Source organism: Prionailurus viverrinus, chromosome D4, assembly GCF_022837055.1.
Source record: "Prionailurus viverrinus isolate Anna chromosome D4, UM_Priviv_1.0, whole genome shotgun sequence".
Taxonomy (NCBI): Eukaryota; Metazoa; Chordata; class Mammalia; order Carnivora; family Felidae; genus Prionailurus; species Prionailurus viverrinus.
The window spans coordinates 74806896-74832692 of NC_062573.1; the positions used below are offsets into that span (position 1 = coordinate 74806896).

Below are 25797 nucleotides of genomic sequence, written 5' to 3' on the forward strand. Positions count from 1 at the left end.
AGAAATGCTATCATTCCATTCTTTGGGGAGGCATGAACAATGCCCCTTGTGTGTTCGAACCACTCAGAGCATTAATACACTGTTTCTTTAGAAGGATTTGCTTTCCCAAGTTGAACTTTTCAGAACTCAGAACACCTTATCACACTTGCAGAAAGCTTCTCTCTGAAAATGGAAAAAGCCAAGGGGGGAGAGCCTGTCAGGACTTGTGCCAGTTAAATCCGATCTCTCCGGGGATTTGTTTTTCTTCTGGCGTCAGATTAGATGTTCAAATCAAGCAGTATTTGAGGGCTGCAAGGGAATGTCCATGGGATTCTTAGTGAGGCTAATCCCAAAGCGGCACATTCCAAGGGGCTAATCTGCCCAAGTTCATTGCTTACTTGAAACGTCTCTTGGGGGAAGAGCTGGGCAAGTGGCTTTTTTTCCAGTGGGCGGTCATAAGAGCATTATTAACGGGATGACCAGCCCCAGACGCAGCAAAATGAAAGCAACAGGCACCGCTCGTGAGACTGTCCCTGCCGCCACCCAAGAGTCAGTGCTCAGGTAAAATGATTTCAGCTCGTTTTCTTCTTGTTCAGCCTCCCAGGAGTGGATGGGGGTGGGGGGGCCTGCAGGAAGACCAAAGGAATGCCCAGGGAGATGCTGAAGGAAAGCAAAAGTCAAAAATGAACCTAGGCATGCAGTACCTTTGGGTCTTTGGGGTTTTGTTCTGATCAGGACAGAGTGTACATTTGAAACAGGAGAGTCTCCAAAGAAGGAATATAGTGACATTTCACATGTAATTTGTTCCTCTGAAGTTAGTGAATTTTTTTCTCTTCTAATCTTGTGGTTACTGGTCTGGGTTGTTGTCGTTCTGTTAAGTTATCCAGCTCTAGGGTGGATTGCGGTAGCACTTTCCAAGACATTCTGGAGACAGATTGAGTAAGATTTAGTACATACTCGATGTATGTGCTTGTAAACCAGTCCTGCCTGGAGAAGTTCTTGATTCTGGAGCTGGTGGGGAGTCGGAAGTAAGAAGCATCAGAGTAATTTGGGGAATTAATGTTTGTAGCAGAGCCTTTGTGAGAAAGAATTGAAACGTGCCTAAGTGAAATAACTTAATCTTTTTTTTCTTTTGAAGGCAATATTTACAGCTTTTGTTTGCTTGTTTCTATCATTTTTATTCTTTACTGACTGTACGCTTTACTTTCAAAGTTAGTACTTTACTCTTTGAGGGTAATCATTATACTTTGTTCAAAATGTGAATGTCCTCGTTTTTGCTTTCAGTACTATTTCCTTTAATTATTAGCCTTTGAAACCACTTCCCTGTTACACATCACACATGACTGATAATGCAGAAAGACAAGAAAGAAAATAGCCCTTCACAAGCTCAGTCATGGCGATGTGACCATTCTACCTTTAGAAAAGAACGTACAAAGTGGCTTTCTAAGGTCTGGTAGAAGCCATCTTTTCTAAGCGTACATGAGACTTCCGAAGGATATTTAAAAATAAAAGATTTTAGGGCGTAGTGTCCATTGAAGTTTTGCATTAGAAGAGAATTAAAGGGTCAATGAGAAACATGGCATGTCAAAACTATTTCATGCTTTCTAACAACAAGGATAGCCATTCTGAGCTAACTAACTTGGATTCCGAGGGCAAGTATGAAACTCACACAGAGTAGTTCAAAGCCTTGGGACAAAAGAAAAGGGAATTAGTTTAGGGAACAAGTTAAACCATGATTATACTTCAAATTTGCCCTCTCCAAGAAAATAACTTTAAAAATCTAAGATCTACCCACACTGAAAACCTGAATAAAAAGCACAATAGACCAAAGCCCACAGTAGAGCGTAGTCAGTTATGCATATACTTTGTAGAATTCCTAATTCATGTGTTTTACATGCATTCTTTCTATTATGTATTATAGATTTCTTCTTAAAAAAAGAATCCAATTCAATTATGAATGTTGGAGATATTTTTTTATATTACATTTCCTCCCCTGCCCCTGCAATTTTCCATGCCTTTACAAGGGGAATTGTTAATCTGCTTGTAATAAACTGGAAACTGATGTTCATTCCTTTTGCTAACAGTGAGGTAGGTTTTTCACCTTTGAAAAGGCAATGAGGGTGCTAAACTGCAACAAGTCACGTTATTTTTAGAAACTAAGTAGAGTCCGCAACGCTATGTAGTATTTCTGAGTAGAACTTGCAGGACCATCCAAGTTGAAACTGGGATCCATGAGTGAGAGAAATAATCAAGGTGCCCTTGAAAAGTCTAATTCATCCGCCATGGTCCCCCCTCTTCTCATGTTGTGAATCCTGTTGTAATTACATTTCTTTGTTAGAGGATCATTTGTTATAATGATCCTCCTTCTTTTACTTCTTGCTCCTATTACGCGGTCTTCCTAATCTCCCACCCCAGTCCTTTATCCTGAGGGGAGAGGTGGAACAGATAGCGGAGGGTTTATTACTCTACGTGTGAGGATAGAAAGAGGGAAAGATCCAAGTATGAGCTGGTTCTAAGCTATGCCTCTAGGAGTCCAGCACTGTCCAAATACCAAGGCGCTCCCAGGCATGCCCAGATGGCACTGCCCAGATCAAGGGTATTTAGTATCAATAATGTGTGATTTGGAGAGGCAGTTTAGCAGACTGGGTAAGAAGAGTATGAACTCTGGAGTCAGACTCTCCAAATTTAAACTTGGTGCATCTCTCTGCCTCAGTTTCTTCAATGGTAAAATGGATATAATAGTAGCACGTCCTTCATGGCATTCTTATGAGGATCTATGGAGATGATACATGTATATGGCACAATTCCAGGCACATGATGAGCCCTTCATAATATTAAGTATCGAGTGCCTACTGAGTTCCAGGTGTTCTCCCTGAATCAGGTGCTTCAGTAAATACAACAGTGCTCTGAAGTAGCTATAATTATCTTTATGTTACAGAAAAGACTCAGGGAAGTTCAATAACTATTCTGTATACCTTGTTAGTGGTCAGCTAGGCTGATCATCCTCCAGGCAGAGAGAGATCAAATGAGGTCAGTTCTGTTAGAGCAGGGTTCATAGTGCTCTTGTCTGAACATGTGTCAGAATTTTTAGTACCAGAACCAACCCAGCGGTCCCTTTTCTTGAAATGAAACATGGTACCCAAATAATAATGCTAACAACTCAGTGTGTCAGCTATAATTATTGTGCCCATTGAATAGATCAGAAAAACTGAGGACCCCCAAAATTCTGTGACTGTGTCCATGCTGTAGAGTACCACTCATGCCACTTTTTCTAACAGCAGAACTCACACCGTATTCATGATACTGCTGTGTCTCGGGGAGTATTGATTAGCACTCCCCCAAATTTGCAGATGCTTCCCCAAAAGATCCTTCTGAATTCTAGCCAAAGTGATCCACAAAGAAGAAAGGAATTACACTCTCCCTTTTCTGCTCCCCGAGGTGTAGGGAAAGTTGGTTTCAAATGTCCAGTGAGGAATATTTTTACCATCTCTCTGCCAAGAGATGTTATCAATGAAAGTATTCAGTGTCTAGGAAAAATCACAGCCTATGAATAGTTTAACTTACAGGCTTTTCACAAAGATCAAGCCTGGTTATCTATGCCATTCAGCTCATTTCTGTTGCAAAGATGCAGCCACTGGCTTTTCCTATATATTTGAGAAGAAAAATTTCCATGAACAGACACTGGGGCCTTTCTCATGCCTAGCTGACAAACAGAACTGCAAATGTTACCTTCCTGGTGTGAGGAGGTGTGAGGAGGTACACCTTCCAGGTGCAGAGGGCCACCTGGACCCAGGGATCTCTGAGACAGGACGGATGCTCCTCTTCATGTAGACGGTGCATAAACACTGACAAATGTGACCGTGTGACCACTCGTGACCATGACTGAAACAGGATGCAGCTCCTTTGTACCCCACAGGCATCCCCCATGTTGCCACTTTTACAACGTGCTTTGTCATATGAGGTAACCATGGCCTTCACTGCTGCGTGCTTACATAGACTCCCATCACAAGAGAGGAGGGAAATGCAAGACTAAGGATTGAGAGCAAATGAGAACTTCGCACAGTTTATACAGATGTCTAGGTCCTTGGCAGAGTCAATATCAATTAGGGCCACACATGGTGGTTTGTAACAGTCAACACTGGTCACTGAGGCCAAGCAAATCACTAAGTTGCACTTTGGGTCTGTATATTTCAAGGGTATGAATTTAGCCCTAATACTGTGTTAGAGAAAAGATGATGTCATGTAGAAGTAACCTTACAGGATGCTCCAACAACTTCCCTCTTAAATGCTTGGAGAAGGAATCCTCTGAGTAGTTTATAGGATCTCACGGGAGACTCCTCTACTCTTTCCAATGCTGGTAAAAGCTGCACGATGGACACTATGCTTGGAAACAAAGATAGCACAGTTTGCTGGAACTTCCTTTATCCTTCTGGGAACCAATCTCAGTGGCTGGACTTCTGGGCAGACAGTCCCAACAATGCCCATTCTAAGAAGCTGTATTTCCTGTACTTAAAGACATGGGGAAATGAAAAGAAAAGAAAAAGTGCTATCTTCCTTCCTTCCTTCCAAAGGCATTACCTGTGAAATTTCTGACTGTGATAAAGACATTTATCTTCCTATGTTTCCATTTCCTTTTTCCCCTTCTGTATTTAAGTGCTGCTAATTTGGATTTTAGGAAAAACATCATGATGGATTAGGGCTCTTGAGTTATATAATTCTCTTACCATTTCTCTTTCTTTGTATAAAAAAAAATTGAATGGAAGTGTTAGCCACGAGAACTTCATACTTATTCACATATATTTCTTCCCATCACTGAATATTTGTTAGGTACAGGAATATAAGCATACTGCTCTGTGTTTTTCATGATCTCCGTAACTAGCATTGTTTTTCTGTTCTTCAAAAAAACTTGAAGAATCTGTATAAGTTTCCATCACTAACCATTTTTTTTTATAATGGTCCTTTTCTTTGACTCAATATTATAATGTTAACCTAGTCAACAGGTTCTGGCAGTCATTGGTTTTTGTTATATGCAGTGTTTATGTTTGAAGTAACTATCATTTCAATTCAGCTTATGAGATACTGAATCATGATGTAATTATGAAATTTTTGCTTCCTACTCAAAAATACTTGTGGGTTAAATTCACCTCTTCTTTTTTTTTTTTTTTCAGGCTCAGAAATCCTGGATAGAAAGAGCATTTTATAAAAGAGAATGTGTTCACATCATACCAAGCACCAAAGACCCCCATAGGTAATCTTGCTGTCTCTATAATAAAGTGAGAACACAGAGTAGCAATTATGGGAACAAAACTATAATAGTAATCACTATGCATTACAAGGGAACCAATGTCAAATTAAAGATCATTTTTTTTAATCGTTGCTGGACATCTCTGAAGCAATCTTATATGTATACACCATATAATGTGTTGCACCTGCAGTTAATTCTCTAAGAGCCTGTACAAAATAACAGATACCCCATTGGGAAGGAATTAATCGCTGTCTATAAGTGGGCTATATATATTTTTAGTATGGTTATTCATTTTCCCTTTTAAGCATTTCATCAAAATGCTTAGTTTGTACCAATATTCCCTGCCATAATGAAAAGGTATTTTTAAATAAAAGACTCCTAGAAGGTTACTAATTAGACTGCAGACCTTCAGATTTCTGTCCAAGTACGTTTTTAATATCCTACTAATCTTACCTTTAGCTATCCTACTTACCTTCCTGGTTTTGCCTTAAAGATTAACAGCATATTAGGTAGGAAGCATTTGGGATGAAATAACATATGACTGTCTGGAAATGCCTTTGTGAAAAGGCCATATAATCAAGTAATTTAAAATATAGACTATAAAGTCCTATAGACTAGCTGTGTAACCTTGAGCAAATTACCTAACCTTCAAAACTGCACTATTTTACTCCTAAAAGGAATGTCATATTATTAGTATTTAATAAATGATAACCATATATCAGTGTTGTCATTAATAGTTATAATCGTGGTACTAGTGAAGCATGAAGCGTATGTATCAGTATTATAATGGTGGTGGAAAAGTATGAAAGACATTTTCATGATGTAAGCAGTGAATTTTGTTTTCAAAGATCTTGCAAATAATATTTCCATTATTTCAGGAACGCTTAAGCTGTAGGTTTTTATTCTTAGTATTGGATATTTGACAGTGAATGTCAATTGGGGAAAGACAAGTTAGGTTGTGACTCACATATGAGTGAGAGTCCTTATTTAAATGTGCATATTAAAATTCTCCCCTCAAAGCTGTGCAGTGGCCTTTGTGCAAGATTTGATAGATGGGAGGAGTGAGAAGTAGAAAAATCTATAGGACTTTTGTTTGCAGGCTCCAATCCTAAACAGTATGGCAGGTGTGGAAGGGGTGGGTGGCAAAGGCCAGGAGGCATGTTACAGCTTATACAGCTGAAGGAAAACGAAAATGGGCAGAAAAGAAAAGATCTCTGTTGGGTAAATACTGGGTTCACTATTTGCCTGGTATAGCCGTATTGTGGGATTCTGCCTAAGAATGGATTGGCTCACTATGGTTTGTAGATTTCTCCAGTAATGGCTGATCCAGGGGGTTCGCTTTGACCTCTTATGTTGCAGGTGTTGCTGCGGGCGTCTGATTGGCCAGCATGTGGGCCTCACTCCCAGCGTCTCCGTTCTTCAGAATGAGAAAAATCACAGTCGCCTCTCCCGAAATGACATCCAGTCGGAGAAGTGGTCCATCAGCAAGCACACTCAACTTAGCCCCACGGATGCTTTTGGGACCATTGAGTTCCAAGGAGGTGGCCATTCCAACAAAGCCATGGTAATCAGAAAACCCTTCAGTTGCTTCCCAAGTTCTATCTCATGTCCTGTAAAAGTGTGGCGAAGAGCAGGAGGTTTAGTCTTTGGGCTTAATCCCCTCTGCCAGGTCTTGGCTGGGCAGTCAGCTCTCACGACCTTGCCCCTGTGCATTTCTTCTCTCTTCTGTAGAATGGGGGAAAGAAAACCTTCCTCCTAGGATTTTTTAAATAATTAATACTATATCAGACCGTGACTATTGCTATTATTAATAGTAACAAGAAGCTTTCTATAGTGATCCACTATTTATTACTTACTTTCTGGGTCTCATCCATTAAAGCATGTTTTTCTATCTCCTTCGATTTAAAAAAAAAACTTACCTTTAAGTCTCTGTTTTGTCCTATTAGTAACTAGCATTTCTCTCAATTCAAGGTAGAAATGATCATCCCAGACTATTTCCTTCCCTGTTCTAACAGAGATCTTGCCACCTAAAGTGAGTGCTTTTGCTCTAAGCAGCTGTGTTCAATAATGTTCCCAGTAGAAGAACTCCATATGAAAAGCATTTTGTTTGGAAAAGAGGCTTTAGGAAATAATACAAATTTCACTTCTAAGAGTTGTTGCTTCTAAATTTCAGCTTTCATCATGAACCTCTCCCTACTTGGCTGACAGATTTTGCCAGGAGAAAAAAATACCATATGTTTTTAGAAATTCTAGAAATGCTCTATTTCATAAAGCTTGTTTCTAACAGAGAGTTGGTTGAGGGTGGGACAGTTGGAGGTAGCTGCTCTCAGGCACACCCCAAGGTTTTCCAAGTTTGGAGAGGAGATTTTGCTTCGAGAAGCATACTGCAAAATTCAAGGGAAGTCACTCCACACTAGTTATAGTCTAAAAATGGGCAGGAGAGCCACCCCTCTGACCTCTCTCTTCTCGCCTTCCTCCTCCCCCTTGCATCTTTCCCCACTCTTGTAGGATTTTCTTCACCAAGAATGGCTGACTGCACTATTCTCGCAGTATTTCCTTAAGAAAATCAATTCTGAACTGTACGTTAGAGTGAAAACAATTTTGAGCAATGTATTGGGAAGAAGAGGGTGCTGGGTACAGCCTGGGGGAAAAGTGGGAGGGGGTGGTGGTTAGTCTTGGCCTATACAGAACCAAGGGCAGTGGAGATCTGGCAACTTCCTCATCCACCCAAGGGATGTTTTCAGCTACACAAAGTCATGAAGGGTCCCCAACTCAGCATAATTCCCATTCACAGTATGGAATGGAACCATACACACCATGCATTAATTAAAAGTCATGCCAGTTCACACTATAAGAAAAATGCTCAAAAAAAAAAAAAAAGAAGAAGAATCATAGTAAGTAGTAGTAGCAGTAGTTAGTAGAAGAAGAGCGAAGGGATGGAAATGGATCCATGGAGGGCCCAAGTTCTTCACTGGAAATACAATACGATAATGTTGAGAATGAAGTGACTAGCCTCCCCCTCCCGCCCCCACAAAAAAAGCCAAGTGCTGTAGATGAGGAGGTGGCTTAGCAGACAATACCATCATAGAGTGGCACACCCAGTGATGTCATAGAGTGCTTGAATGGTGACCCGAGGCTTTGTGCCCCATGTCGCACAGCTGATAAATGTGGGGTTTTTTTTAAGTTTACTTATTTATTTTGAGGGGGGGAGAATAAATGAATATGTAGGGGAGGGGCAGAGAAACAGGGAGAGAGAGAGAATCCCAAGCAGGCTCTCCACTGTCAGCACAGAACCTGACCTGGTGTTCAGACTCATGAACCATGAGATCATGACCTGAGCCAAAGTCAGATGGTTAACTGACTGAGCCACCAAGGTGCCCCCACAGGATGGATGTTTATTATGATATTTAATGGCAGAGGAAAAACCTGAAGAGGCACATATTTCACTATGTTCTTAAAGTGTGAACACATAGGACATCGAACTTTGCGAGCCCTCCCCAAGCCCCACATAGCTCTGTGAAACCCAGAACTATCTGTTGACAATCGGGTTAGGCACGGTCTACTACATGAGTTTGTAGAGCCCAGTGTAAAATGAAAATGTAGGCCTCCAGCAGGGGCAGGGAAAGCAATCCCCCTTCCCACAGCCAACAACCCCAACACACAGTGGACAGGCAACAGTCCAAGGAACTGCTATCTCTGTAGTGGGGCAGGCTCAATATCTGGTGTGGGTGAGATATGCCACAGAATCACCTGTGAAACACACCAGGGTCCTGCCAGCCTAAGGCAGGGACAGCTATGTCCTTGCTCTGTCCTGAAATGCTGCAGGGAAAACACCCAACCCACCCCTCACCTTGCCTGTGCTCACGTCCCAGGCAGGGATGGAGGGTGATGATGGAACAAAACCCCATTGCTTCCCCAGGCGACATTGTGGAGGGAAGGCTAGACTGGCCAGGACATCAGAGGTGGGAGCAGATGGTCAAGATCCCCTGCCCCAGGGAGGCAGCAGGAGGCAGGATGTGGGACCATGGACCACATGTGAGCCAAGGCTCTGAGCTCTCTGCACGGGCTCCACTGCCCCATCAGACTTTACCTACAAAACACAAATTCCAGGCTAAAATTGTTAAGAATCCAAGAAAGCAAGTGCAGAGCACTAAACCCTAAGCACTGCCTTTCTGAGCGGTGTGACAATGCTGGTCACACACCCTTGAAGCTAACACTGAGACTGGGTCTAACCTATACTAGATGCTGTCATGGCAGTCACTGTGAGGACAAACCTTTCTTTAAGAGTCTAATCAGCCAAATGAGGGCCAGTTTTCTTCCCTTTTTTTTTTAACAGCCAAATATTTAACAAGTGGGAGTCCCCACTATTCAGACACAATGAGCATTTTGTCCACTTGGAATACTTGCCCTTAGATTATTCTGAGTCTCCTGTCTAAACAAAGGGGTGGAGCTGACAGCCGGTCAGATGTCTTGTTTTATCAGGCAGGATGGTTGTTTTGTGCCAACCTGTGCCTTCCTTACTTCTCCCCTCCCCCCACCGCGCAACAAACTGGCACACAAAGGGAAAAGTCAGCAACTACTGTCTGTTAAAGAATATCAGTCTTCAGATGGGGAGGGCATGGTTAAATATTCACCACGATTGAAATGAAACAGGTCAACTAACTTCACGTCTTTGATCCCTGTTCTTGACCAAAATATTTGAAAGTTGAGATGGTTTTTAACTCTAAAAACTCTATAGAGGGCAGATTAACTTTGACCCTTACTACTGGGAAAAAAAAGATAGACCATTAATTTTTTTCCTTCAAGACAGCCCAAGATGAGGTGCTTGGGTCTTCAAAATGCCATCGTGGTCTGGACACAGTGTGAGGCAGAATCTGCCAGCGTTTAGTAGAAGTTTCAGTTGGAGAGATGAGAATCTTTATTAACATGTGCTGGGCCACGTGGGAGCCATATCTGCTCAGGAACATTATGCACGTGTGTTATCACATAGGCAGTATAGCAGCATGTCAAGGAGCTTTGGTCACCAAAGATGCTTGAGGGGATTGATGCAGTGGTTCTCTGCTTGGAGGCTCACGGTAGCCTGTGGGCCACTACCAACGTCCATGGCCACGGATCATGCCCAGAGAGTCTCCCTCATTGGTCAGGGATAGAACTTGGGCATCTTAAGTATTTGAAAAGCTAGCCAAGTTATTCTATTCAAAAAGGCTTAAAAAGTGCTAAATAATCTCACTCTCTACCTGTATTATAGATGAGGCAACTCAAGCCCAGAGAAATTAAATTGTTTTCTGAGAGCTCCTCCTTTATTCAACGACAAAGATAATTCTCAAACCTGGGCTGCTCAGGATTCCCCATGAGTTCTATTTCTTCTCTGTCGTGTATGCTTGGTGTAGTCTATAGGAGATGTTTCGAAGGGAAGCTAATTACTATTATTTTTCTAGCTCTTTTATAAGGGTCTTGAGAACTTTGTAGTAGAATTATAAAATTACTCTTATTTGATGAGGTTAATTAAACTCAAAAGCTGTGAGCAGGAGGAAGTCTTTGTAACATTACATCCTAGGTTAGTAGAACCATTTTCTGAGTCTTTCCTAGCACTTTGTGGTATTCTGTCCTCAATTCCCAGGCTCGTCGAGCCTGGGAAAGTACAATAGCAATGAATCCAGCATCTCTCTCCTTTTGCAGAGAAATAGTGATCCAGGAAGGAGGCACTCATAGCTGATAGTGAGTGAAGGATCCTTCCTCCCTTTCTTCTCGGCACCAAGCCACGTCCTACCAAATTGCATGCCCCAAATGTCATCCCTGGCAGTTTGTTCAAATACCTCATAAGAGTGAAAACGTGAGGACCAAGGAAGAAGATAGTGAGATACTAAAGCTCTGGGTGAGACATTGTCTTCCTAGCGTGAGCGCCAGGTAGCTTTTTAAAACTAACTTAGGGAGCAGTAGGAAGATGGCCCCAAAACAGACACTGGGTCCTCTCTCAGAGACTCTTCTTTATCTGGGGCTACAGCTGTAAGTTATTTAGAAAAGATGACAGTGCTGGACTTGATTATACGGAATCGTATTTGCTACTAATCATCTCTTCCAATTAACGCTGAGCCGTCTTGTGGAGCAGGTAAGTATCACCTAATTAAGGACTTGTATTTAAACCTCTCAAGTCATTCGCATAATTATCTTCAGGTTTTCCCTTGCTAGTTACTCTGCTTATTAGATCGGGTTGAGCCCCTTGTTATAGTTTTTATATAATTTAGATAATTATTCCTATGCCTCATTGTCACACTTAAAGCTCTCACTGTTGAGTGTGAAAGCCTTATTCTCTGAGCACTGCCAGTGGGAGGGAGGGTGAGAGGGAGGTAGGAGGTTCCAGGTTGCTGGGGACACCCCAGGGAGTGAAGAGTCTGTCAAGAGCGAGGCATCTACCGTCTTATACTCTTTAAACACTTCAGGATTGAATTTGATTTTTTTAAAAATGTCTTTCTTTGCATTATGCAAATTTAATCTGGGAATCGTCACTGATTGACACATACCAAATATGAAATTAAATGAATTCTATTTTACAGAATAAAAGAGCCGATCACTAGACTATGGCTAGCTAAACAGCTTTACACAAGCGTTCATATCATAAGATATCATAAGATATTTGAGGGGGTTGGTAATTGTTCCCTTGATTTCCACTTTCCGCCTTTTAATCTTTAGGCCGCTGCATTAGCAGTACCTTGGGAAGTCCTTTCTGAAACTGAGACTAAAACTAGAAATTATCACTCAAACTACTGGTCCCAACACAGACCTGTAGGAAAAGAAGGAAAGAACCAACTTTCCTCTGAGAAACCCATCTTGCCTCTAGAAAATTCCCATCTCCTTGCCTCTACCAAATTTTATGCTATATAATTCTGGCAGGAAATGCAGAGACCACCGCCTTGAGATCTACTTCTATCTCAGTGAAGTTTTATATTACTAAACCTTTAGCTTTGGCTTATCAGCCAGCACCATTGACCTGGAAACACCCGGTATCTAACATCGAGAAAACACAAAAACAATACAGAATAAATTACAATGGCACTTTTCATTCCCAAAGTTTTGTGGGTCATCAAACCAGGAATGCAGTAACCAGTGACACGACACATTTGTTTTCCAAGTATTTTCTTTCTAGGGAATTGTACATGCATTGAACCACCACCAGTATTAAACTCTCACTGCAAAACTAACCATGCCAGAGACTTAGAGAGCCAGTATCAGCAAAATTATCTTAGCAGTCTGATATGACATGGTCTCCTTGGCCACAGCTTTAATTAAAAGTACTCATTTAAGAATGTGGCTACAAGAATTAAAAAAATAAAATGATGCTTATCACATTTCTCAACATAAAGAAAACTAGGCCAGATTTCCCCCTACAGCCTGGGAAGAAAAGCTTTAAAAGTAAGCGTTCAAATAGAGTTAGCAGTGGTAATTCCATTACTCTGAACAAGCGCGACTCACAAATAACCACTCGATAATTTCCCAGAAGTAAAGATGGCTTTGCAGTATTAGGATTTGTCATTTATCGTTTCCAGGAGTGTAGTCAGGTTTATCATTCTGCAGCTTTTCCATTTTCATTTAGACAACTGGGCAAAGTTACGTGAATAAAAATTTAGGGCTGAAGAGGTCACTCGTTCATTGTCAGAGCCAAATTGTTCCACCCACTCTCAAGTCCAGAATACCACAAGGAGAATTATTACATCCTAAGTAAACAGCCCCAGCCTTCTCTGAGTAGTAACAACTTTTTCTCTCCCCACCCCACCCCCCATGCACACATACAACACACACCCAGCCTCTGCCCACCCTGGGTGTTATAAAGGGAGAACGATGCTGTCCAGTCTGTGACACGTCTACAAGCCCCACATGAGTGGGGAGTGAGGCCATGGTAAAGTTGAGTCCTGTTCTGATGAACGAATCGTAACATTGCTAGTGAAGAAGCAGAAAGAGTGGCATTAGCAAAAGCTGCCGTGAAGTCGCCTGCTTTTACCAAAGAGACCTTTAGAATCAAGAACAAAAACTCAGGCTTCAGTTACCAAAGCCCTGTGCCCTTCCAACAAAAACAAAAGAAATCCGTAGTTTTCAATGATCGTCTCTCACAATTTAATTTACCAGTTGGTGGTTTGCTCTTCAAAATATGTGTTCTTTATGGAAATCATGCTGGATGCATTGGCCTCCAAAGCACCTGAGAACAGATCAAATGGTACAATTTCAACTAAATCAAGCCTCTATTTACTGAAGAGCATTCTTGAGGTGCTGGCCTGGATGTCATCCGCTCATCACCCATCAGCCAGGCAGGGGCACTAATGATAGAAGGGAAAAGAAGACGATTATTCTAGGCATGGGCAACTGGTTTGAGCTCAGCTTATCTCTAGAAATTATAAAGTGAGGACCTAAGGGCTCATGAGAGAAGGATGGGCCAGGCAGCCTAGAGCAGAGGTGGTAGTTTTGCTCTCAGCAGGTGCTTTTATATAGATAGATAGGGGCGCCTGGGTGGCTCAGTCGGTTAAGCGTCCGACTTTGGCTCAGGTCAGGACCTCATGGTCCGTCATTCGAGCCCTGCGTCGGGCTCTGTGCTGACAGCTCAGAGCCTGGAGCCTGCTTCAGATTCTGTGTCTCCCTCTCTCTCTGACCCTCCCCCATTCATGCTCTGTCTCTCTCTGTCTCAAATAAACATTAAAAAAATTTTTTTTAAAGAAATGCACAGATATAGATAAACAGCTGCACCAGTCACTCCCCAGATAACTCCGAGTTGAGAAACAAAAGGCTACTTTAACATATCCACTAAAGAGTTAAAGGACAGATATTTGGATCCCATGGTATGCACAAGTAATTTAAAAGGTGAGTGTAACCTGTATTCAATTTACATGTATTGGTTTTTCTCCCACACCAGGTGAGTTTCCACAATTTAATCCTCCTAGCGTCCTGTGAGGTGGTCAGGAGCGCCAGCATTTCACAAGAGAAGGTGCTCAGATTGGCCAAATGTCTTAGAGCACCAGTGCCTGATGCTACAGTGTGGCACTGCCCGTGATGGGAAAATCTATAAATGGAAGCACATATCACTCACCACATCAGAGTAATGCCCAGGTGACCAGATTTAGTATACCCATCAGGAAGATTTCTTGTTATTTGTAAGGTGATCCCTTAGCAATTAATGAGCTCACATGTGGACAGTCAAAACTGCTTATCTTGATGACCAAGAGAGCTCCTCGTTTCAAATCACATTGACCGTTTATTAATTACTCTGGGAACAACCATTTATGACCTTGAAGCTGCTGATTCGGCACATGAGTTAGCTGTTCTATTACAAGCACCTGGAGAGTTCACTGACTAACTTGCTTTTTATGGGTGTAAGAGTAGAATTTAAAAATTGACATCTTCAGATAATTGTACAGTGTCATTGTATCCCTTCATTTTAATTAGCCTCTTATCCCCAAACCACTTACTGAGTTACTAAACAATAACAATGACAAAAAGCAATTAATTGATTCATTTAAATTCTTCCTTTTTAAAAAAAGAAAAAGACTCTTGCCTTTTATTATCCAAGGGTCAGGTAGTTGGAGGTAATTTGGGTAGTCTGAAAATGGTTGCACTTTCCTATTTATTGTCACCTGAATAATTCCTCCAGTATTTCCTCCGTTCTTCTCTATGATTTTTTATGTAAAATACTGAGTGTTCTTTCTTCCTTTTGGCCCAATGACAAAGCCAAGACACCACTTAGAATCTTTGGTCTGGGGAGGAGTTGTAATCCTTGCTTCTTACATGGTCCCCCAGGAGCTAGTGAGAAATAAAAAACATCAAACCCCACCTCGAACCTACTGAATCCCAACCTGCATTTCCGACAAGGTCCCCAGGCGAGTTGTGCATGTTAATGTTTCAGAAGCACAGCTCACCTGAGAGTTTTGCACCGCAGCAGTAGCTTAAATAATGGATTACGTGAGTGGTTGATTATTAGACAGCTAGCTCTCAGGTCTCAGTCCCTCATCTTCTAGGGGTCTACTGTCTTGCCCTGTAAAGCAGAAAAATTGAACTAGATGATTTCTAATTGCCGTGGTGGCCAAGATATTGCTAAGTTCCCTTTGATTTCTAAGACTGACTACTTCGTAGCCAGTGTGAAAGATCAAAAATCACAGTCAAGTCAAACACAGTGCCTGCCCTCAAAGATCTTGCAACATGGGCAGAGAAAACGGACACGTGCAAGAAACAACCAGAAAAAAAAATCCAGTTGGGTTAGGTTGATAGTTATACTGCATCAACATGAGCTTGCATTCTTAGGAAAAGTAAGTAAAAGCCTTTGAAAGATGGGAATGATTTCTGTAGATGACAAAGAGAGGAACTGGGTTTTCTAGGATTTAGGGAACAGCATTAGCCAAATGCAGAGAGAAGTGGGGAACACCTCTAGGTGGGGTCAAGCTAAATTGTGGGGGATCATGACAGGCAGAATTAGAGTTTATATATAATGTAACAATTTGAACTGAAAAATAGTGTGATCAAAAAGGAATTGGAGAAAGATCTCTGTCGGTGTCTTGTTGAGGACGTGGGGTTAGAGAAGCCGTTTGGAGGCTGTTGGCATAATCCAAACTGACATCCTAGTAAGGAGAATGTATTCCTACAGTGGCAACTGAAGGAATAGAGGGAAAGCCCTGGCTGAAAACATTCATTTCAGAAGCGGATCGTTAGAACTTTGAGACTCCTTATAGGTAAAGCAAAAGGAGACGGAAGGTGGAAAGGGCACTTTTACTTTGAGGCCAAGAGCAAGGACTCTGGCGTCAGCAGACCTGGGCTATGGACCCTATCATTACCACTTACTATTGGTTGAACCTGATGGATCCTTTCTGTTCCCCATCAGTGAAATGTGGATGATACCAACCTCGTCATTACTGGGAGGAGTCTGTGAAATAATGTATGTTGCAGCAGTGTAGTAAATACACAAGGGTCTTGGTTTTGGGTTTAGGGTGTTTGTTTGTTTGTTTGTTTGTTTGTTTGTTTGTTTTCTCAGAGTTAAGAAATGGAGAGCAGAGAGAAATATGTGAAGAGGGCCTACCAGCAATGTGACCTTACACAGACAAGACACCTAGTACCTCTGTTTCCCCATCTGTAAGACAGAGCAGGGGACAAGTTGATTCAAGGTCGTTCATTCCCTACTAGAGCATTTACCAGAGTAATAAGAGCTCTGTGATCATGAGCAAGCTTTCCTTAACTGGGAAAAATATTAGGCTAATTCAAAAGGAATTTTAATACATTCAGTAGATTTTTTGGTCACTTTTATGAGGTTCTTTTTTTATTCTCTTTTTTTTAAGGTGTAAGAGGGTGAATAAGAGAACAGTAATTTAAAAAAGCAATTTTTTATCATCTCCCACACTAACCATTTTTGGTTTGTCTAGTTGGGAAGCCTTGTGAGTCCCAGTCCTAATTTATTTCACTAAACACCCCTTTCTGGAATTAGTCAAAATGACATAAATTCAATTCAGCCGAGCTGCCAAATTTTAACTACTCAAGTGGCATAGATTCAGTGCATGGGGACAGAAAGCACTTTATTCTTTGATCTTATAGCATTTGTTATCTAGATATTTTTCATAGAGTCACTCAGTGAGCTAATAAATGTAATAATAGAGAAACAATAACATAGCCTTTGTTTAAGAAACACTGTGTTTGCATCTACCACTCCAATAACCACCCTTCAGCCCCAAAGCTCCTCGTGTGGCACCAAAATGCATGCCTGTTGTTACTGAAAATTTCTGTTGGTAGATCTCAGAAAGCTCTTATCCTCTGCAGGAAAGCTTGTGTGTAAACTATGCCAATTCACAATTGTAAACTCTAGTTACAATTCTCTTGGTATAATGTATTTAGCTAAAATTGCCAACCTTTACTCTTTCTGTTCTGGAATTGGTTTTTGCTACGTAGATTAAATCAATATAAAACCAGCTCATTAGATCCCAACACCTCTTTGGATTTCTGGTATTGGTACGTAGGAAACTTTAGCTCCTTGGTATTTCTGGATGATGCAGTTTATTTTGTCAAGCTGCTTTCATGTTTTCAGCTACTTTGCCTCTTGTTTCAGTCAAATATATTTAAAATAGGCTTTAACAAAAGAATTGACATAATTTGAACTTTTTTTTTTTGCAACAGCGGGGGCTCTTAGATCCAAAAATTTTGCAATAAATTGTCATCTCCTGTATAACTTTCTTTACTTATACATCTAAAAGCATATGTTTGTGTTGCGTGCACGTCTGCTCTTTTCGTGGTTCTACTACTTCAAGGTGAATACTTAACAATTTCCGAAGTTAGTCAGTACCTTTCTTTTCTCTCCCACAGGACGTACAGAGTTTAGAATGCTTTAATGCTGATTGCTCCCAACTCACGTATATGCTGTAATATCCACTGCGTTAGCTCTTTCCCTTCCCACCACACATTAGATATTATCATCATTTTATATTATACAGGCAATGCTTTTTTAGATTTACAGTGTATTTGCTAATTTTTTTGTTTGCCATTCTTTCTTGTATCCCAGATCGTCCATGTGGGATCATGTAATTTCTCCCTGCTGTATATATCTTAAAACTTCCTTCAGTGAAGTCTGCCGGAGATAAATGCTCAGTTTGGGTAGTCTGAAAATGTCTATAATTTGCTCTCATCTTTGAAAGATATTTTCGCTGAATATAGAATTTTACACTGACAGATAATTTCTCTTGGCACCTTGAAGGCACTGGCTTGCGGCACCCATTTTTGCTGTTGAGGAGTAGACCTTCTGCCTTAAAATAACTGTTTCCTTGTAGGTGGTTTGTCTTATTTTCTAGTGGCTTTTGAATTTTTCCTCCCTTCTTTTGGTGTTCCCTGTGAGGTGTCGCTGAGTGGGGTTTGTTTTTATTTATTCTGCTTGGGATTCACTGACGTTCCCCGATCTGAGAATGTGTATCTTTCAACATTTCTGAAAATTTCCCAGCCAGTATTGTTCAAGTGTTGGTTCTTCCCTGTCTCTTTTATTTCCATCTAGAATTCAGATGCTCTGCTCCAAGGTTTTCAATGTTGCTTCTGTTTTCAATTCCTTTGTCTCTTAAGGCTGCATCTGGCTTATTTCTCTGGATCTATCATTAGTGTGTCTAATCTGTAACCTAACTTTTCCATTGTATTTTTCATTTAAATTATTGCATTTTTATTTTTAGAAGTTGTTTTTGATTCTTTTTCAAATGTGTTGGTCTTTCCTTATAGTCTGTTGTTCCTCATTGATGCCTTCAATAATCTCATTCAGGTTTTTAATATATTAAAGATAGCTATTTTATATTGTCTGAATATTTCAATATCTTTGAGGATCTTACTCTGCTATCTGTTATTTCTTTTGGTTCTCACTCATACTGCTTTATTTCTTTGTGCAATACATTTCATTTATTTATTTATTTTTTACTATGACATGCTTATTTTCTAATGGGAACTATCTGAGCGCTGGATTGAGGATGCATTCCTCCACAAACGATCCGCATTTGCTTCTTCCTGTTACCTGGAACCACTGCCCAGCCAGAACCATTTCAAATTAAATAGTCTGGTGTTTTTCAAACCACACTGATAGTGTCATTGTGGATCAAAGTCTGTGTGAAGGGGGGCCCCTTGTTTATTTTTTTTTTATGTTTATTTTATTTTTGAGAGACAGAGAGAGAGAGAGAGAGAGAGAGAGAGAGAGAGAGAAGGAGAGGGGGAGGGACAGAGAGAGAAGGAGACACGGAATCCCAAGCAGGCTCCAGGTTCTGAGCTGTCAGCACAGAGCCTGATGTGAGGCTCAAACCCATGAACTGTGAGATCTGACCCAGCCAGAACCATTTCAAATTAAACAGTCTGGTGTTTTTCAAACCACACTGATAGTGTCATTGTGGATCAAAGTCTGTGTGAAGGGGGGGCCCTTGTTTATTTTTTTTTATGTTTATTTTATTTTTGAGAGACAGAGAGAGAGAGAGAGAGAGAGAGAGAATGAGAGGGGGAGGGACAGAGAGAGAAGGAGACACAGAATCCCAAGCAGGCTCCAGGTTCTGAGCTGTCAGCACAGAGCCTGATGTGAGGCTCAAACCCATGAACTGTGAGATCATGACCTGAGCTGAAGTCCAAGACTTAACCAACTGAGTCACCCAGGGGTCCTGAGAGCCCCCCTTGTTTATAAATAATCAGAGGGGAATTTTTTCGCCATCCACTCAGAAACAAGGTAGAAGCAGGCAGGCTTCCTTGCTGTCTTCTTCTGTACATCAGACTTTCTTACTTTTTTCCTCCTTACACTTGAGAGTGGAGCCCTTTGAAACAGTGTCCCAGCTCACCTGGGGTCCCCCATTAGATTCATCCATCCTGCGTGATGCCAGGAAAGCAGGTGCCGTTTTGCAGAGTTGAGGAGAAACCCTCAAGTCCAAAGCCTGCTTTGGTCCTTCCTTGTCTCCTGAGGTCCCAGCTTCTACTCTGTTTTAGGAATCTGGATGTTTGCTCTTTAAATGCCCGCTCAGCAATGCATTTCAAAAGGCTTTCAAATGTATTTGCCCGGTATTTCAGTTGTTTCCAGCTAAAGATGGAAGTCCTTATATAATTAAACTGAGATCTAAATGAGCATGTATATGATTATATAGATGTTTATCATTGTGTGTATTTATAGCATTTCCTTTATATATACTTAGTATCGCTTATTTCCAGTTGCATCTGCTAACACCTTGAAATCTGATACACACTTTCATTTTTTAAGATTATTCTACAAGAACGATGGGCACGTCTTTTGTCACTTGTCTTCTTTAAAAGATAAAGAAATGTTTGGTATTCAGTTTTTGTAAATTAAATAAAGATTGTCAGCTATTGCCTTATTTAAAAATTCTTATTACATGATGTAGAACTGCAGAATTTCTCAAAACCTCTCAAAGTGACAGGGTCGCAGAAACATCTATATCTACGTCCAGTTGGTATAACTGGGCAAAGCTGGGCTCACAGTGCATTTTAGAAAATCGAACAATTTTACAGTCTGTAGTAAGTCACAATTTCAAGAACACCTTTAAAAGTGGCAAATGCCTTCACCTAACGAAGACTCTCGTGGTAAAGAAAATGATTTGCCTCTTTTCAAAAATCAGCTGTCTTAGGAGATGTTTTCTTCTCGTGCTACACCTATCCTTGCAATCGGGAAGGATAAGCCCCGGCAGCCAGCCCTGCCCTGTGTCCCTAATCGGTGGCCACTCTTGTTCTAGTACGTGCGAGTATCCTTCGATACGAAACCTGATCTCCTCCTACACCTGATGACCAAGGAATGGCAGCTGGAGCTTCCCAAGCTTCTCATCTCTGTGCACGGGGGCCTACAGAACTTTGAACTCCAGCCAAAACTCAAGCAAGTCTTTGGAAAAGGTCTCATCAAAGCGGCCATGACAACCGGCGCGTGGATTTTCACTGGAGGGGTTAACACAGGTAACTGGAAGTCAGACCGAGGCAACCTAAGGCCATGAGAATGTTGTACCTAAGATTATTTTCTCCTAGGGCTAACGATGTTGACATTCCCACAGCTATCTCTCTTCCCCATGTGTCCACGTTCACTGGTTCTCCCTCCTCTCACAGATTCTTCTGCCCTCCCTTAACCCACACATAACCATACAGTTAGTTTTCAACCAAGAAGAATTACTTACACCTGGGAAGCAGGTTGGGCTATTTAATACTTGACTATCCAGAATTTGTAAACACGACTAATGGAATTTCACAGGATATTTTCAGTACCTCAAGTTGCCAATTAAGTATCCAGTAATTTTTCAAAGAATAACTTTTGCTTTAAATTTGGAAGCTGTGTCTGATCTTTAAGTAATTTTAAGTCTGGTGCACATAGCTCTAAATTTTGCAAAATGCCCATTTTATCAAGGACATAAATTGTGACGGCAACATCTGGAGTATTGTGTGTTTATTATTTAAAATAGTTTATTAAGGGTCACCTGGGTGGCTCAGTCAGTTAAGCCTCCGTCTTTGGCTCAGGTCATGATCTCACGATTCATGGGTTCGAGCCCTGCAACGGGCTCTGTGTTGACAGCTCAGAGCCTGGAGCCTGCTTGGGAGTCTGTGTCTCCCTCTCTCTCTCTGCCCCTCCCTCACTCACACTCTGTCTCTCAAAAATAAATAAACATTAAACAAAAATTTTTGAATAGTTTATTAAATCAACTCCAACAGAAGACACATCACACTCTGAATTCCAAGCAATTTTTTCTACCTGCCAAATGAGTTTCTCTATATTGTGATACAGGTAGGCTGTCAAATCAATTCTCCCAAACCTTTAAGCGCTTACATGCAGCACATGATTAATGTGGAGCCGATAATGGAATGGATGCCTGTAAATTGCTCAGACATATTTCCCCAGCCTGACACACTTCCCCAGAAGTGCCCATTGGAAGTACACAAGTTATAGTGTAGCATGTTCACTCAGACTTGTTTCCAGGCTCTGTGCAGTGTGGAGTTGTGGAACAGTCTGAACATAACCCTGGACCAGCGAATTCATCTCAATACTGTTTACTCATTTGTTCGCAGCTTGGGTGATATGTGACCAACACCTGCACTCAGAATTCTCGTCAATACCTAGAACTTGTGAAGGCTCAGCCTGCAACCCTGTAGGCACATTTCAGCAGTGAACTCTGCACATGGCCCCGCTCCTCATTGTTACGTGAAATCCTGACTCAGTCTGTAAACTGACATGATCTTAGAATGCTCTGTGTCAGCTCTTTGCTGTTTGTTTTGTAGTAATCAAGTATCCACAAAGCAATTAGCTTTTGGTGGCTGTTCAGGCCTTAGGCTCCTGCTTTCATTCAGCTTAGCTGGCATCGTTCACTTGTGATTATTCAGTGTTTTGCTTTCCTGGCATAATCTGCACCTCATATACACACCCACTCAAAGGTTTCTAAAGGTTCCAAAGAAACTCTTAACAATCGTCTGTTTCTGGGAACTCAGAACACTGTTTATTACTTTTCTTCCTTTATGAAATGCACCCCATATCAAAAGAAGTTACAGCATGAATTCTGTAATAAACCAAAGAATTCATCTCTGCCTCACTCCAGGCTAGTGTTCAATCCAATACCCAAAGTGAAGTTCTAATGATGGCATCTCAGATTACCTAAGCGGCAATAGAATTGTGGCTGATGGAGGGCATAGGAAGTTAAACTTCTTGTCCAGGATGGGCCCTGAAAAGAGTTTTGCATGTAAATAGGGAAACACAATGAATATTGATATTCACAGCTTGACCCTTACATTTGTTTTTCTTCACCTGTACTCTATTTTAGAAGATCCCTAGATAAGCTACGAAGTGAAATTGTATTCTTATCAACACGCCAGCATATCCCAACATGGATTAGTGTTATTTACATGGTTTTAGTTGATTTTTTTTTAAAGGAGGGTATTTCTGTTTGATCTTCTGAATATTTCAGAATGGAGTGATTCACATAAATGTGTCCTCTCTCATGATTAAATTTCCTGGTGCATTTTGACAGTTTCATACAGTATTAGAACCCTTACTCTGTGCTAGCACGTAAGGCATACAAAGATGAAGTAAGACACTGACCACCCCCCCCCTCAACCTTCCCTGCAAGGAGTTTTGCCCTTAGAGGAGACAGCCTCATGTGGGATTGTGAATCACAGAAGAATATGTTAGGTAACATACTGCACTGTTTGAGATATGCAAACTGCAATCCTGTTCAAAGGGAGGAAAAAATCAAATCCAATTGAACTTTCATATAGGAGATGGCATGAGGTGTGGATTTTTCCTTGAGGAATAGGTGGAATTTTGATAAGTGGAAATAACTTTTCTTAGAAAAGATATTTTATATCGTCTATAAAAAAATGATTATTTGAGAGGGAGGTTAACACATTAGAAGTTGCATCTTTTTTAAATGCAATTTATCTTTATTAACAGATAAGAGAGAGGTTCCGTACCATCTTGTAAACTGATTTTTTTCAGTTTAACTACGGTGAGGAAGGCCACAGTGATGTGGAAGGTCATTTATGACAGGAGAGGAAAACACTTTCATTGATGAAGCTAAAAAGCTGTATTTATATATTTTCAACATAAATCTTCCACGTAATATGCCAAGGTTTTCTTTGTAAGTAGGGTCTCCACCTTATATGTCGATAAATAGGAAGATGAAATAAAGGTTAACAAAATCGGAGCCAAGTAACTACTCTATTTGAATGACCCTAACTCATACACAAACTCTGGTATAGAGTTAATATAATATTAAGCATGGTGCTTTTTTATAGGATATACTCATGGCACTGGTTCTTAGTCATACTAACATCATTATGCTTATAGAACAAGAGAAAGATTCCCTAAGTTTAAAGAATTGTATTCAATTTTTTCTTTCTTTCTTTCTTTTTCTTTTATTTTTTTAATGTTTGTTTATTTTCGAGAGAGAGACAGAGTGCAAGCAGGGGAGGGGCAGAGAGAGACGGAGACACAGAATCTGAAGGAGGCTCCAGGCTCTGAGCTGTCAGCACAGAGCCCAATGCAGGGCTCGAACCCACAAGCCATGACATCGTGAGCCTAAGTCAGATGCTTAACCAACTGAGCCACCCAGGGACCCCTCTTTTTTTTTTTTTTTGACATTGGATGCTTTCTAATTTTTTTCTTAGGAAAAAAAGAATTTAAAGGAGAATAAGAAATGCATTGCTAGAGTTCATACAAGTCCTGCAAATGTATCTGACATTAGAGCCATAAATTTATGTTCTCTTCTGAACACATGTAGAAATGTGTCAAAACTTTATATTCATTGTATAACCTTGTGAACCACCCTTATCACAGTTTCCTTTAGAACAATGGCGAGTAATTGCTTTAAAAAAAAAAAGAGTAATACTTCTCTTTTTCCTCTTAGGTGTTATTCGCCATGTTGGGGATGCCCTGAAGGACCATGCATCTAAGTCTCGAGGGAAGATATGTACCATAGGCATCGCCCCCTGGGGAATTGTGGAAAACCAAGAAGACCTCATTGGAAGAGATGTAAGTCCTAGAAGCTGCCCCTGTCTGTGACTTTTCTTAAAGGTGATATCAAAAGAGCAAAATAAAATGAGAATTCAAAATATGCATATTACAGTACTCTCTTAGCCCCCACCTCCCACAATGAAATTCATGTTAGGAATAGTTTACTGCAAGACCATGTATTTTCCAAAATATGTCTTTGTAAACTCCAATGTCAATTCTTATGATCAAAATAGGTCTGAAGTAAGATTTACTAACTATCCTCTTGGTTTGAATCAAGCAGTGGTCTTTCCTCACCCATCAAATCTTGCTAGTTCTCTTGACACAGTCCAGTTAAGATGAATTAACACCAGGTAACATAGAGCAGCATGAGTTCATTGACTGCAATATTAAATGGGGACCCTCTCGCCCCAAGTCTCCAGCTTCTTTATTATTTGAGTGCCCTTCCACTAGCTCAGGAAAGCCACAGAGGAAGATGCTTTCCATTCAAGCTGTGGCTTCCCTGCTTGTGCAGGGAGTGTGCACGGCGTCATTCTAGATCTTCCTTTTGGAAACTACTCATAAACCCTTGACCATACTCTGCAAGGTGCCAACCTCTCTTTCCTTTTCTCAGGTCCAGAGCCACACATTGACTGATCAGTCAAAGGGTTTTGCCAGAGAGAATTTATCTTACTTTTTCTGAGTCATCATCTTACTTCCATTTCTTCTAGGGTCTTGTTTTTGTTTTGTTTACCACAAACAGATTATCCACAAACTCCCTGAGAGGGTTTTCTCTCCTACTAACTACCAGACTTTCTCTTATATAACTCTTCTCAAAATTCCACTGATAGGAGTTGTGCTTAAACTCTAATTGCCATACTTTATTCACTGCTTTTTCCACTGATAATTTTTACAATAAACTATTGGTCATTGCACCTCTACATCAGATCAATATAGTCTTCCCTTCCTAATCAAGGCCTGTCATGAAGTGTAACACATGTGCTAAGTAGTTTTTTTCCAAGTATCTGAGCCAAAAAAAATCAAAGAGGTTGAGAATTGATGGGTCTTAAATTGCTTCTTCTATTGTGCAGCCATACACTGAAACCATCTTATTTAACATTTTTTTTAACATTTTAATTTATTTTTGAGAGATAGAGACAGAACGTGATCAGGGGAGGGGCAGAGAGAGAGGGAGACACAGAATCTGAAGCAGGCTCCAGGCTCTGAGCTGTCAGCACAGAACCTGATGCAGGGCTTGAACCCACAAACCATGAGATCATGACCTGAGCTGAAGTCGGACGCTTAACTAACTGAGCCACCCAGGCACTCCTGAAAGCATCTTATTTAATGTAACACAACATGTGTAATTTTTTTCTTCCAAATTTTTATTTAAATTCAAGTTAGTTAACATAGTGTAATATTGGTGTCAGGAGTAGAATTTAGTGATTCATCACTTACATGTAACACCCAGTGCTCATCACAACAAATGCCCTTCTTAATGCCCATCTCCCATTTAGCCCATTCCCCCACCCACCTCCCCTCCAGCAACCCTCAGTTTGTTCTCTATAGTTAAGAATCTCTTCAGGTTTGCTTCCCTCTCTGTTTTTTTCTTATTTATTTTTCCTTCCCTTCCTCTATTTTT

General features: G+C 40.8%; 1 protein-coding gene across 18 annotated transcripts in view; it reads left to right on the plus strand.

Moving 5' to 3' along the window:
• Nucleotides 1–25797, plus strand: part of TRPM3 (transient receptor potential cation channel subfamily M member 3) — an 812479-nt gene that overhangs the window by 555636 nt on the left and 231046 nt on the right. For all 18 annotated transcript variants that reach the window (XM_047830956.1, XM_047830962.1, XM_047830951.1 and 15 more), the window contains exons 2-5: nt 5148–5227; nt 6584–6788; nt 20431–20644; nt 24073–24197. In XM_047830956.1, the coding sequence (XP_047686912.1) occupies nt 5148–5227; nt 6584–6788; nt 20431–20644; nt 24073–24197 (624 nt within the window). The remainder of the gene's footprint in view (nt 1–5147; nt 5228–6583; nt 6789–20430; nt 20645–24072; nt 24198–25797) is intronic.